The 14,263-nt window shown below is 46.4% G+C and overlaps 1 protein-coding gene and 2 pseudogenes across 1 annotated transcript; 2 read left to right on the forward strand and 1 right to left on the reverse strand.

Annotated features, from left to right (window-relative positions):
* Window positions 1–1,172: 1,172 nt before the first annotated feature.
* Window positions 1,173–2,199, forward strand: LOC148841326 (uncharacterized; annotated as a pseudogene).
* A 1,520-nt stretch (window positions 2,200–3,719) lies between these two features.
* On the reverse strand, window positions 3,720–5,425 carry LOC148841327 (uncharacterized; annotated as a pseudogene).
* Window positions 5,426–5,617: 192 nt separating this feature from the next.
* Window positions 5,618–12,539, forward strand: tma16 (translation machinery associated 16 homolog). The gene is made up of 7 exons (XM_088921024.1): window positions 5,618–5,689; window positions 6,353–6,462; window positions 8,762–8,799; window positions 8,890–8,974; window positions 9,836–9,984; window positions 10,472–10,514; window positions 11,741–12,539. Exons 1-7 carry the CDS (start codon window positions 5,618–5,620, stop codon window positions 11,904–11,906), a joined length of 663 nt encoding a protein of 220 aa, XP_088777150.1. The 3' UTR covers window positions 11,907–12,539.
* Window positions 12,540–14,263: the final 1,724 nt, after the last annotated feature.

The raw sequence follows: 14,263 nt of genomic DNA on the forward strand, positions 1-14,263 counted from the left end.
ACGAGCGCCTAGGGGCGCTTCCTCCTCACCACCAGGCGAGGGCGTTACACTGCCCCCACCTGAAGCGTCTGGCGTCTCGCCGACGTCGAACACCCCCCTCAGGCTGTACTCGTATCCGGCCAACTGCTGCGGAACCCTGCGTGAGCGGCCGCTGCGCCGCGGTGACGGCTGGCGACCCACGGACGCCCCACTATCGGCCGGCTCCAGCCCCGGCTGCTCCTCTAGAGCCTCCCCACACGGCTCCTCCTCCCGGGCCCGGTAGGGGGCCAGGCGGTCTCGGTGCAGGACCACCACTCTCCCCCGTGTTCGCAACCGGACACGGTAGCAGACCTCGCCCACCACCCCGAGTACCTCAGCGGGCCCCTCCCACGACGGCGCCAGCTTAGGGCTGAGGCCTTTGCGGCGCCGCGGGTTGTACACCCAAACCGAGTCCCCGGGCTGGAAGGCAGGCCCCCTGCAGCGCAGGTCGTAGTACCGCTTCTGCCGGACCCCCGCCTGTGTCAGGTGGGTCCGTGCAAAGCTGTGCACCCGCTGCATCCGCTGCCGCAGGTCCCACTCGTAGTCCGGTCCAGCCGGCGGTGCCGACCCGTCTCCGGGCGGCGGGCCGAAGACCAGGTCCACCGGTGTTCGCATTTCCCGGCCCAGCATGAGCGAGGCCGGGGTGCACCCGGTGGATTCCTGGACCGCGGTCCTGTACGCCCAGAGCGCAAGGGGGAGGTGGCGGTCCCAGTCCCGTTGGTGCCGGGACACCAGGGTGGCCAGCTGGGTGGCGAGCGTCCGATTAAACCGCTCCACCAACCCGTCGCTCTGGGGATGCAGCGGTGTGGTCCGCGTCTTAGTGATCCCCAGGCGCTGGCACACTCTGGCGAAGACCTGGGACTCGAAGTTACGCCCCTGGTCACTGTGTAACTCCTCCGGCACCCCCAGCCTGACAAACATCCCCTCCAGCAGTGCATCGGCCACCGTGGGGGCACTCTGGTCCGGGAGGGCGTAGGCCTCCGGCCACTTCGTAAAATAATCCATGGCCACCAAGACGTAGCGGTTCCCGGCCTCAGTGCGCGGAAACGGGCCCAAAACGTCCACTCCCACCCGCTCCATAGGAGCCCCCACCTGGTGTTGTTGGAGGGGGGCCCGGGAGCGCTCGGGGGGGCCCTTCTGTGCCACGCACACCGCACACGTTCGGCAGTACCGCTCCACGTCCCGGTGGCAAAGACCCCAATAAAAATGGCTTCGGAGACGCTGCAGGGTTTTTTTACCGCCGAAGTGCCCCACGCCCGGCTGGCCGTGCACCGCTCGGAGCACCGCCCCGCGGAGCGACCGAGGCACCACCAGCTGCCACCGTACCTCGCCACTGGAGGGTACCCGCCACCCCCGGCGCAGCACCCCGTCCTTTACCTCCAAGGCCTCCCACAGGGCGCAGAGGGCCTTGACGGACTTTGGGTGCGGGGCGAGCTCCTCTCGCGTAGGCCGCACTCCTGCTGCCCTCCAGCGGAGCACCGGCCCCACGTCAGGATCAGCTGCCTGACGCTGCGCCAGGTCTGGCAGGCCCACCCCCAGCGGCCCCTCCCGGGCCGTGGCCGCGGTGCTCACCCCCGCCACGGGGCGGACAGCCCCCTCACGCTGCTCCCGCCGGGCGCAGTGGTGGCAGTCCGCGGCCTCGCAGGGGCGCCGCGAGAGAGCGTCGGCATTGAGATGGCGAGACCCCGCACGGTGCACGACAGTGAAGTCGTACTCCTGCAGGATCTCTATCCATCGCGCCATCTGCCCCTCCGGCTCCTTAAAGTGGAGCAGCCAGGTGAGGGACGCATGGTCGGTCCTCAGCCGGAACCGGGTCCCGAACAGGTACGGCCTGAAGTGGTGGACCGCCGCCATCACCGCTAGCAGCTCGCGACGGGTCACGCAGTAGTTCCGCTCGGGCCTAGTCAAAGCCCGACTATAGTAGGCCACTACGCGCTCCCCATCCGGCCCCTCCTGCGCCAACACCGCGCCCACCCCCGAGTCACTCGCGTCGGTATCGAGAACATACGGCAACCGCGGGTCGGGGTAGGCCAGCTCGGGGGCCCCCACCAGAGCTTCACGCAACCGGCCGAAGGCAGTCTCACAGCCCGAGTCCCAGTCAAAACGGCGGCCCTTGTCGGTGAGGCGGTGCAGCGGGGCAGCGATGCTGGCAAAATCCCGGACGAACCTCCGGTAGTATGAGGCCAACCCCAGAAAGCTGCGCAGCTCCGCGACGGTGCGTGGAGTCGGCCAGCCCCTCACTGCGGCGACCTTACCTGGGTCCGTAGCCACCCCTCGCGGTCCAACAACATGTCCCAGGAAGGTCACCTCCCGCCGCAGGAGCTCGCACTTGCGGGGGTTGAGCCTCAGGCCAGCACGGCGGATGCAGGCCAGCACCGCCTGGAGGTTCGTCAAGGCCTGATCGAAACTCCGGGCATGGACCAGCAGATCGTCCAGATACAACACACACTGGTTCCGCGGGACCGATGCCAGCACCCTCTCCATCAGCCTCTCGAACGTCGCCGGGGCATTGCACAGGCCAAAAGGCATGACAGTAAACTGCCAGAGGCCCTGGCCGATGGAAAAGGCCGTCTTCGGGCGAGCATCGGGAGCAAGCGGTACCTGCCAGTAGCCGCAGCGGAGGTCCAGGGAGCTGAACCAGGTCGACCCGGTGATGTAGTCCAGGGCGTCATCTATCCTCGGCAGGGGGTAGGAATCTTTCCGGGTGACCTCGTTCAGCTTGCGATAGTTGACGCAGAACCTCCACGAGCCGTCTTTTTTTTTGACCAGTACGGCTGGCGCCGACCACGGGCTCGCGGAGGGCTCAATCACCCCCGCTGCGGCCATCTCCCGGATCTTTTCCTCGGCGGCGGTCCGCTTGGCATGAATCATGCGTCCCGGTGGGATGCGGATGGGCCGAGCGTCGCCGGTGTTGATCTCGTGTTGGACCAGGGCAGTGCGGGTGCAGTCCTCATCTCTCGCCGCAAAGAGATCTTCGTTCTGGGCGAGTAGCTCCTGGAGCCGCTGCCGCTGGTCCTGATCGAGGCCTTCGCAGCTCCGCTGGAAGAGGTCCTCCACGGCGCGCCTCGCTTCCACGCAACGCTCGGCCCCCGCCGCCGCCGCCTTGTCTGGCCCCTCGGCTGACTCGGGAGCAGGATCCGGCACGCTCGCTCCCCGGCTCACAGGCCTGGTCTGCCCCGGCGACTGACGCCGCCGCCGCCGCCGCCGCCTCTTGTTCCCCCGGCTCCGGCAAGCCCGCGTCCCTCGGCCTTCGCCGGGCCTGCCCTCCACCAGGTGCAGTCGCTCCCCCTGCCACACCAACTCCTGCCGGTCCAAGTCCAAACTGGCCCCCACTCGCTGCAGCAGGTCCAGCCCCAGAATGCAGTCCTCCTGGATGGGTGCGAGGTAGCAGGGGTGGCGCACCGTCGCTGCACCCAGACGGAAGGCAAGCACCTGTTTCCCCCGGACTGCAGCGAGCTGTCCCGTCACGGTCCTTAGCCGCAGGCTGGAGGCCTCCCATCCTGGGGGGTTGGTGCCCTCGGTGTCGGGGAGGACGCCCGGTCGGAGTAGGGTCACCGAAGAACCGGTGTCGAGTAGGGCCAGGCAGGGTTGGTCCTCGATTCGGCATTGGAGGTACAGGCCTCGGCTACAGCCGACTCGCCCCACGGTGGCGTGAGGGGCACCGGTTTTTACAGCGCTCTCCGGAGCGGGGGTTGAGGTGTTCAAGGGCGGCCTTCCCCGCGCTGAGCCGCCCCGTTCCCGTTTCCCGACGCTGATCGGGGAGGACGAGGCTCGGGTGCCCGGCAGAGCCGGGCTCGGTGTCCTCTCTTCCCGCAGCGGTCGCAAATCAGCGTGCGGGGCTGTTCCGCGGGGGTCGCTGCCCGGGCTGGCTCCTCTTCCCCCTCGCTGGATTCCTCCGTCGCCGTCTCGGTCAGCCGGCAGGGCGCACTGCGTCTGGTGGCGCTCCCAGCCACCCCGAACACCGCCTCAGCCCGTGTGGCAAGGACCAAGGCCTGCTCCAGCGATGTTGGCGCGGTCAGCTGCACGTGGCGCCGCAGCTCCTCTGGCGAGAGGGCCTTGAGAAAGGCCTGGAGAGCCATCTCCCGCTGCGCCTCCCGGGGGAAAGTTGGGTATCCTCGGCGGGCGAGGAACATGACATCCGCGGCGACCGGGCCCAGTCGCTCTCCTGGTCGGCGCCGCCGCAGGGCCAGCCTCTCCCGCATCAAGTCCGGCGCCTCCTCTACACCGAAGCGCAGCTGGAGGGCTGCCGCCAGCGCCGCGTAGTCGCCTCTGTCTTCCTCCGGGACGTCCAGGAGCACCTGGCAGGCCGCTCCTTCCAGCGCCGCCGCCAGGTGGCCGGCCATCTCCGCCCGGCTCCAGCCATTCGTCCGGGCCGCGAGCTGGAACTGTGCCTCATAGGTTTCCCAAGGCGCTTCACCATCGTAGCGACCTGGTCGCACCCGCGCCGATGGGTGTGGGAATCGCTGATCGGCTCCGGCAGGGAGGGCATCTTCTCTCCGGGGCAGCCGCCCCAATTCTACTGGCGGGGCCACTACTGGATAGCCCTGGTAAGGGCTGTGGCCACCTGTCGCACCCAGGAGTTGCTCAGGCTCCCTATGTGTGCTGCCGATGGGTTCTGCGTCTGTCAGCGTCAGCCGGCGCTTAACAGAGTCGGGTAATGTCTGCCACGAGTTGCTCATTCATCCCACTTCTGACACCAATGTAGCGTTGCAGGTTCTTTTCAGAACTAAAGAACAGTGGAGACGCGATTAACCAGCCAAAACACTGACTTTATTTGACAACCACACCAAAACCAAACACAGGATCTACACACACATGAGGAGACTGACGGAACACGTACACATATTTAGGGTGGTAATTACCTAACAACACACTACACTTTTACAGGACTACACAGGGCACTCGAATTACTAGGACATTATTTACACAGGTAGGGTCAGCCGCTGGTCATCGTGCTGACCCTCATACTCTCCCCGGCTACCACTCCCAGCATGCCCCGCGGTACTACGAGCGCCTAGGGGCGCTTCCTCCTCACCACCAGGCGAGGGCGTTACAATATATAAGCAAAAAATCGTTTACAGTCTATTCCATCTCTAATAACGAAACACCCCGTCTTTTCAAAGGACTGTAATATAAGGGAAGGGGTTACCGATATTGCTGAATGTCTATTAAATCACGAATGACGGTTTTTCAACGCCGAAACACATATGAGAATATATATATGTGTGCTTACTGGATCACAGTCTGAAATTAATTATCATAAATATACGATCTTATTCCCTGTACCGTATATAAAAACTTTATAAAAATCGCTGAGGCAAATGAAACACAAATATCCATGGCAATGTAACTGACCTATCCCGACAGAGTACCATCGCTGTTCCTGAATTTCAAGATTGTATAACATTTAACGATGTTTTATTATTTGTGCATTTCATCGTTGTTGCGTGTAAAGTCAGGTTTTTCTGATTTTACAGACATTATTCCGCTTTAGCAATTTTTGTTCTTTAAATCCAAAATCCGTTAAACTGGAGGTTTACTGTACTCATTCTCTCCGGAACATCACATTGCGGTTTACCGAGATAGGGGAAGAAAAATAATGTCGTACCATTTTCCGTCCTCTCTTACTGACGGAGTTGTGCACGTGGGATACAGCTCCTTTACAGAAATGGTGAGTTTTGTATAATATATCATAAGGTAACTTTACTTGTAAAACCAGAGTGATGGCATTTTATACGATTAAATATTTTTTCCCTTTAACATTCTCTAGTTCTAGTTTAAATTGTAAATTGAAATATCTGTTCATGTCGATTACTTTTGATGTTACTTCTAAGTAGCAACTTGTCTGATTAATATATAGATATCAGTATGTAATGCAGAGTTGATATAGTAACGTCCTTATGTTGAGATGGTTTCAAGGTAACATACACCGAGGTAAAAATAAAAAAAACGTATGCCTATTTTATTTTAATTTAAACTCCTTGATAGCCAGCACTACACCAAGTGAACACTAGTCGTGTTCAATTGCAGTACATGTAAACTATCTCTATCAAGTACTACTGTGCAGAAAAGGCACCCTTTTCCACAACTGAATAATCCAGACATTATTCTCAAATGTTAGTCCGCCTAAAATGGGGTTTCTGTTTTATCGTACGTAAGAGAAAATTTCCAATTTAATTAAGTGTGCGAAGCGTTTTCAGTAGCATTCCCTAAAGATTTTTGTTTTTTTAGTGTAGAGACCTTTAATATATGTCTTAATTTTTTGGACACTTTATGTATGTCATAGTGGGTAAAGCACTAACCGACACACTTGTTTCACACTGCCTTGTCTTAGCCTAAAGCCCCCAAAGGCAAAGGAGCGACGGAGAAGAAGGTTGTGCACCCTTACAGCAGAAAGGCTGCTCAGATAGCGAGAGGGGTTATCAAACAGGAAAGGAAGGAAAGGTAAGAACACCTGGCGGATTCCATAGTGCTCTTGATCTCTTGGAAAAAGAGCGAGCAAAGAAATACAGTAATTGAAAAATACCATCGACCCATGAGACCTGCACGTGTGTCTCCTTCCTGTATTTCCACAAGAATATGCCAAGATTTTTATAGGGTTATTTTTCCACATGATTATGATGTTTTTATAAGTAAGATGCACTACGTTAGTATGTAGAATGTCCTTTCTCAGAAGAATGTAAATAGTGCATTGGTTGGTTTGGCTTACTCCCACCAGTAAAGATCACATGCTTTGATGTTGGGTAATGAAGGCATCACAGGCCAGTCCTTTTCAATGTGTATCAGGCAACTTTTTTTAAAGAATTCTAGTGTCAAAATTTGGGTTAACATTTTGCAGACTTCAAATTATATTAAACTTCCATGTTGCAGCAGAATTCCCAGTCTAATAAGATTTTCATAAATACTCAAACCGGTTAATTCATGTCCTTTTTGCTCCCTCTTCTGAATAATGTAAGACCTTCAAGCAATTATTTAACAGCAAAACACTTATAACAATTGCAGTCTCAAATGACATTTATTAAACTCTTTGAACCTTTTCAGTCAGATTTAGACAGACATAGCATTGGAACAGCCCTTGTTAAATTACTTAACGATTTGCTCCCCACTCTAGGTCACTGCATTTTCATTTACATCTGTACCTAAGTGCAGCTCTTGACACTGCTTGATACAACCTTTGCACTGGGAAAATTATGTATGTATCACTTCTGTATTCTTTCATTGGTTTGGCTCCTTTTTGACTACCTAAGAGGCAATTTATAAATCTAATCTTGGCTGTTTAAAAACTGATGCTATTACGTTTAGGTTTTGTGCTGGGGTCTTTACTATTTCTTCTTGCATCTTGGTGTAATTGTTTGCCATCTTGGACATGAGTTTTGATGTCATGGTGACTGAATTATTTTCAGAGCAGATCAGATACTGCTGCTGTGGATTTTGCACATTACCGGGCCATTGATATTAAAAGAATGAATGCAAAAGAACTCAAGCTAAACTGTGGGAAACCTAAAGTTGTGCTCATAAGCTCCTGAGCTTTGCAAATGTATTGAACTTGGTGTTATTTCTGGACCTGAATTGTCATCTTAAGGGATGTGTCACAAATGGGTTTTTTTTCCTCCCACCTGTAAATATTTCTCACTTGAATTAAGAAATGAGAAATGTTGTTACGCTTGTATGTAAGTTGTACATAAAAAAACCAAATGGACAGCATTTTCATTATTATAACCATCACAGGTTTCATTATTAACGCCCTCATTTTTTATTTCCTCAAAAGGCTTGCATAGAACATTTCACAACATCCATTTTATAACTGAAACTCATGATGTATTCTAATTATCCACTTCATCACTCCCATTGAAAAAGTAGAGCTCTTTAAAGGTTTGAGTCCTGTGAAACGTGTTTTTTCTTGAATAGACTAAGGGTTACTTTTAAAAAAGGAGTCCATGGTGTATCTGTGACAGTGAAGTTGCATATTTTTGTGAAGCAGTTTGGAAGCTGTAGAATACAGGGGGTTGGAGGAAGCTCACCCAATGACAGAACTGCTGGTACGCAGTCAGTGACAAAACACAACATGTCAGTACAACTTCAGCCAACTCCGGCATTGGTCAGGCGATTCTTTTGTCACTATTGGGAACTCGGAAGTAACAGAGGGTGTCGCAGCTTGTATTCAAACTGCTGACATGCAGGATGCAACACTGCTTATGGAGTGGAAACTTCATCAGATGGGCTCTTGGCAGCATAGTTGGGAATATTTTAACTGCTACAGTCCAGTCCCCCACTTTTTATGTGCTTTCCTCTTTTTATGCTAATATGAAATGCCTTAGAATTCAGCAGAATTTCTTAAAACTACACTTCTTACTTTGTATCTTCTAGGACAACTTCTTCAGTGTCATTCATGAGTTGATTAGAGACAATAATACAGAAATATGTTATTTGCAACAACAGCAGTTTTTTTCTTAATGAAATAAAATGTGCATTTATGAGAAATTGAAGTATATTGTTCTATTGTGCTATTTATATTTTGAAATAATCTTATTTAACACCAGAAAAAAATGTAAGGAAAAAAGGAAATACACCAGTATGGTGAGCACAAATAGTACACAGTATTCAAAGAAAACTAAATATATTAATTTGTAAGTGTTCACATCCTTTCCAGCTGTAGTGGTTTGCTAGAAAATGCTTGATACATTGAGCCCCAGTCCTTATTTTAAGGTTAGAGGTATAATGCATGTTTTCATTTTCCTTTCAGACAAAAAGTTGAAAAAGCTATTCGTCTGAATGCCATAGGTGAGCTATATATTTTTTTACTTGCAAATTTGAAAATGGTACTGTACAGTGTATTGCTTCTGTTTGCTTATTTGCTTTATTTCCTTCTAGGGGATAAACTTCTTTGGTTTCAGAATCAGCTTGACCCTAATAAAGCTGAGTATACAAAAAAAGATGCATGTGAAATTGTAGAAAGGTAAGGGATTTGTTTGAAATAATGAAATATAGGTATATATATTGTGTATTAATGCTCACTTACAGAAGTGGCACCACCTCACTCAGAAATGTAGACATTATAAAGCTGCACTTTACACTAGTTCCATGACTTTGCTTTTCTTAGTCTGTTGTCTGTCAGTTGCTAAGGCTGCTGTGGAGGGAAGGAGGGATTTAGAGGGGAGAGTGTGACTGGGCTCTGTGTCAGTTACAGAAGTGACACTATTCCCCTCTGAAATCTAGGCATTGTAGAACTGTCACAGCAGAGGACCTGGTCTTTTGGCATGTCAGAGGTATTCTTTATCTAAGGTGTGGCATTGTGTGTGCTTGGAGCCTACAGGAGACCAGCATTGGATCCCTGCGGGGTCAGGGGAGATCTGCACAGATTACATTCATTCCTAAACATGTCCTGTATTTCAGATGTGTTGTTGTAAATATTAACAATGTGCTTTCCATATTTTTTCTGAAAACCTTAAAGTGAAAGGTCATGGGGCAGACGTTCATTGGGCTATTTAAAATTTAAATAATTACCTGCAGCTTTTCCTTCTGCTTTGAGGACAGAGTATTTTTAGACCAGTTGTCTAAAGAGAAAGCTTAGTATTTTGTCAAACTTGCCTCTTGATGTTAAATGAGAACATTCTTATAACCCATATTCATTCTATACCCCCCATTGTATTTTCCTATAAAGTAATTGCATTCAATATCTGTAAGTGCAGAAACAAAAACTGATGCATTGTTGTTAGTCATAAGATCTGACCTATTTTTGTCTCAAAATTGAAAGCATACTATTATTTTCCATTGTCCTGTAGTTATTGAGTCTTCTTTTCATCCCTCCTTTTCACAGATACTTGCATCGATTTGACAATGAACTGGAACAGATAGAATTAGCAAATAGCATTAAAGGCAGGCAAGGAAGACAACACAGCTCCCGAGAGAATGTCATCAAACAAGCCATTGAACGGGAAAGAATGCAGTATGAGGGATATGGAATAGGTCTGTTTTCTTTTTTCTTTTCTTACGGATAACATTTTCATTGTTTACTTTTGACCTGATGCAATGAACTAAATTATTATTCGAATTTAAGCAGATACATTTTTTAGTTATTTAGTTATGAGATTGCTTGAAACTTCCAAATTATAACATGCTATGTCTAAAAAGAAAATAAGAAACTCAATACACTAGTCTTCCTTGCACACTAGTGGTTCTTTCAGATATAACTTATTGTTGTCTAAATTTTATTAGTATGTTAGTATGTGTATAGATTAGCATTGCTCGGATTTTCTAAGATTTGAAATGACCTGTACAACTTGCAACTCTTAGTATAGTAGATAAATTGAATATCTCTTGAACTAGGTTTTAATGTATTACGTTATTGACAATCAAGTTCAGAAATATTATTTTGCTTATGCAGTTTTAAGTTTTATAATTAACTCTGCAAGTGGAGTATATGCTCATTTGATTTTTTTAAATCTTTTCCTAGAAATTCCGGATATTTTAAACAGTAAACATCTGAAGGCATTCAGGTGAGACACATCTCATTACTTGGACGAATAATCAATTGTGACGATGCACAGGCAAAAATGCCTTTCACTGTAAATACCATTCAAACATATCTGTCATATCATTAGAGTCAGGAAAATATAATATATACACAGATATATTTAGAAAAAGCTTTGCAGCTTGCATGATTTTGAAGACGCTCTGTTGGGTACACATGCTCTAAAACTAGAAACAAAAGGGATGTTGGGTCTTTTAAGATGACGCAAATTAAAATATTTCAAAATCGTTATATATACAAATTGAGCATTAGAAGCAGGTGGCTACCTGTCATCACAAACTAGTGCATCATATCTAACTATACTGGATTGTTCATTGTTAGTCCCTTGTTCTTGAAGCTTTTTTAGTGTAGGATCTGCACACAGAGAATCACAAATATTGCAGAACCACAGAAACATCACCAATTCTTGACATAGCCGTGACTTGAAAAAATTATAATTGTGTGATACCATCCTTCAATTATATTTTCTAGCTTTATGCCAGCACTAGCTAATGGTGGAAAATACTTTCAGAGATAAAGTGCGCTGTTCCGCTTTTGTCTTTTTAAACACAAAATATAATTAATAAAAGGATTGTTTTTAAAGTTAATTTCAAGCCATATTAAAAGTTCAAAAGGTCAAACTTTCTGCATTTGGAAGTTATTTTATAGGCTTTTAAGTAGCATGCTGTTTCCAAGGACTGCCATGATAATCACAGACATGTCAAAAAGCTTTGAGGATTTGACAAAATGTCAAAAATCTCCATGCATTGGCGATACATTTTTCTTATGTTATAATATTTATGCCCAAAATGAATGTGATTTTTCATTTCAAAGCTGTAATGTAATAATCTTAGTGAATGTTATTTACAATGCAGTCGCTCTGGCTTGAATAAGTGATATTGTAACAAGAAGTCTCAACCTGCCAGATTCAGTTGTTCTGGTGGATTTGCCAGTTGGGTGCCACAGAAATGTGCATATTAAGCACTCGTTTGCAACAATGCCAAAAATTTGGTTTGCATTTGACTTAATTCATATAACATTTTCCTTAGTAATACACAATTTCCTTATTCCTTACAGAAGCAAATGTCAAATGTGTCGAGTATAGAGCCCATCTGGTTTTCTTAAAACCAACAGAGCAGTACATCAAATTAAATGTTTTGAAAAGTGAAGTGTGTAAGTTAAACTCAGCCTTGCATTATTTTTTAATAACAGGGAATGGAATGGAGATCTAAAGAAGTTGCCAAATATTAAAATGAGAAGAGTTTCATCTAAAGCAAAAGAAAACAGTCAAAAAGACACAGAGGAGGAATTAGCACTTGAGTTGGATAAAGATAATTTGTCTGAAGAATCCAATTCTGAATCGGAAGAAACCCATTAAATCGGTCGCTCGGAATACCCCTTCCACAATGGATTTAGGAACCTGCTATGTAATTATGTAAATCATCCAAGGTAGATTTTCCTCAGGACTGTATTTTTGCATCGCTGAGAACAAGTGGCATAAAACCTCTGCAGAACGAGTGCTGCCTTGAGATTTCAGAAATTGTGTAGTACCATTATCTTAACGGGAAGCATGGTGCTGCAGTGGTTAGCATTGCAGTAGCCTTGGGTTCAGTGATGGACCTGGGGTGTTAAGTGTGTGGAGTTTTGTATGTTCTCCCCGATTTTGTGTTGGTTTCCTTCCACAGTCCAAAGACATACTGTGAGACTAATTGGCTTCTAGGAAAACTGGCCCTGATTTGAGTGTGTACGTGTCTGGTCTGTGTCTGCCCTGTCATGAACTGCCGTCCTGTCCAGGGTGTGTCCTGCCTGCGCTTGTTGCTTTCTGGAATAAGCTCCGGCTCCCCTGCAGCCCTGAATTGGAAAAAGCGGTTCGAAGATGGATGGTTGTTATCCTTCCGCAAACAACATTTTTGTGGAAAAATTCTGATGATGTAAATTGCTTTCATCCTTGTTTGTGTTATGTCTTTAAAGATGCTGCTTGTATAGAATAAATTTGCTGGTTTCTCCAAGTATATTATCCATACTAAGTTGACTTTGTTACCGTGTGCTGATGATCAGTAATTATGTTAAAATATCAAATCATAATGATAAGTATAGTCCTTGTTTAAGGTTTAAATCAGTGATTGCATGTAAAAAAAAGGACTGAAATGGAATAATGATAGATTTTCCACCCAAATTCTTATTTGAATGTCATCGCTTTACACCAGCACTTGACGCCAGAGGTAACAAATCAGTAGGACTAATAGATCTAAATTTGAAAAAAAAAACAGATTTTTCAGAATCATTTTATATTTGTAAGTAAAAAATAGAATTATCAGTGTTTAAAGAGTACATTTTAAAAAGAATACAAGGTGAATCCAGTTTTTGGTAGCAATTTATATTAAGATACCTGTATGGTGAATATTACCAAAGAACAGTTAATTGAATGCCAACACATATTTAATACATGCTTTATGGCGATACATGAAGGGTGTTTATTATATTTTACTGATAAAAGTTTCTAAGTACATATCCAGTCTTATCCAGGAAGGAATTACTCATTGTGTTGAATGCTAATATATCAATCATACATGAAATGCTTCAGTTTTTAATTCACTGGATGCTGTAATATTTCTGACAAGAAAGTCCAAAGCAGTGGTCGTTTAATCAGTCTACGCAGCTTGTGAGAACTGTTTGCTGTGCCGTCTTTAGTCTGTATCGTCTGCATTTGATTTTGATGTGCTGTATATAATATCCCATTTTTATGACTTCTGCCTTTTTAAAAAGGAACTCCAGGTATTTACTTTGTTTGAAGTGTGATGGATCTGAATGCAAATGTAAGCTGTTCTTGTAAGCATTAGGTCTTGCATATCTTATGCAATTGCCCTCTTTCAAGCTAAAAATGTTTTGCTCCTTACATTTAAACCTTGATTACTATATAGCCATCACATGGTTTTTGCATGTTTAAATACAAAAACCTTGTATTCAAGTTGAAATTTTTAGTAACTATATTGAAATATAGTATTTCAAAGGTAGTCAAAGTCAGAAACATTACACACACATAAAAACCACACTGATTTTTAAAGATTTTTATTTTTTCTGATAATTTTTGTCCAGTACGTCTACATAGAAAGTAGCAGTGTTTAAATTGATTTATAAAAGAAATCTGTATCTGCATTAAATCAATCATAAGTTTCAAAGGAAATATATATATATATCTCAAACTATACTGAAAGCCATATTTAATTTGTAATTGAAGGATATTTTTGTATAGATCAACAACCAAAACAAAAATGTTATACATCATTTTTATGACGACTGCATATGTGATTACCTCAGTTTTAAGATGATTCTGCCACAGTTCATTTATGAGCTTGAAGGTGGTTTGGTAGTCTATAGGCTTGCCCAAAGAAATTGTCCATATTTCCGTACAGGTAAGTTATCTTCTAGGGGTTCCTTTCCATGTTTTTTCTTCATCCTGCTATGTTTTTTGTTTTTTTCTTCCCTTTAAACTTACTTTGCCTTACTTTCCCACAATTAAAAACACTTAAATATTTAATTAAAAATAAGGCAAGCTGCTTTTCACGTTATATCACAGCCACTGACACCCCTGGGCCCGGGGAGAAGGAGAAGAAATGGTGAAGCAATCAAGAGAAAACTTTAGCAGAAGGCATTTTATGTTGCAGAGGAGATAGACTCCAGGCCAATAGGTCCCCATTTCATCTATTCTGGCCATGATTACACTGACCTTTCTGT

This window comes from Atractosteus spatula, chromosome 1 (genome assembly GCF_055471065.1).
Source record: "Atractosteus spatula isolate fAtrSpa1 chromosome 1, fAtrSpa1.hap1, whole genome shotgun sequence".
NCBI classification, from domain to species: domain Eukaryota; kingdom Metazoa; phylum Chordata; class Actinopteri; order Semionotiformes; family Lepisosteidae; genus Atractosteus; species Atractosteus spatula.

Bases quoted from the DNA above. Each gene is read 5' to 3' on its own strand.
- tma16 (XM_088921024.1), top strand. From the start codon at position 5,618: ATGTCGTACCATTTTCCGTCCTCTCTTACTGACGGAGTTGTGCACGTG. The intron at 5,690-6,352 runs GTGAGTTTTGTA...GCCTTGTCTTAG, and splicing joins ACAGCTCCTTTACAGAAATG to CCTAAAGCCCCCAAAGGCAA. The intron at 8,800-8,889 runs GTGAGCTATATA...ATTTCCTTCTAG, and splicing joins TATTCGTCTGAATGCCATAG to GGGATAAACTTCTTTGGTTT.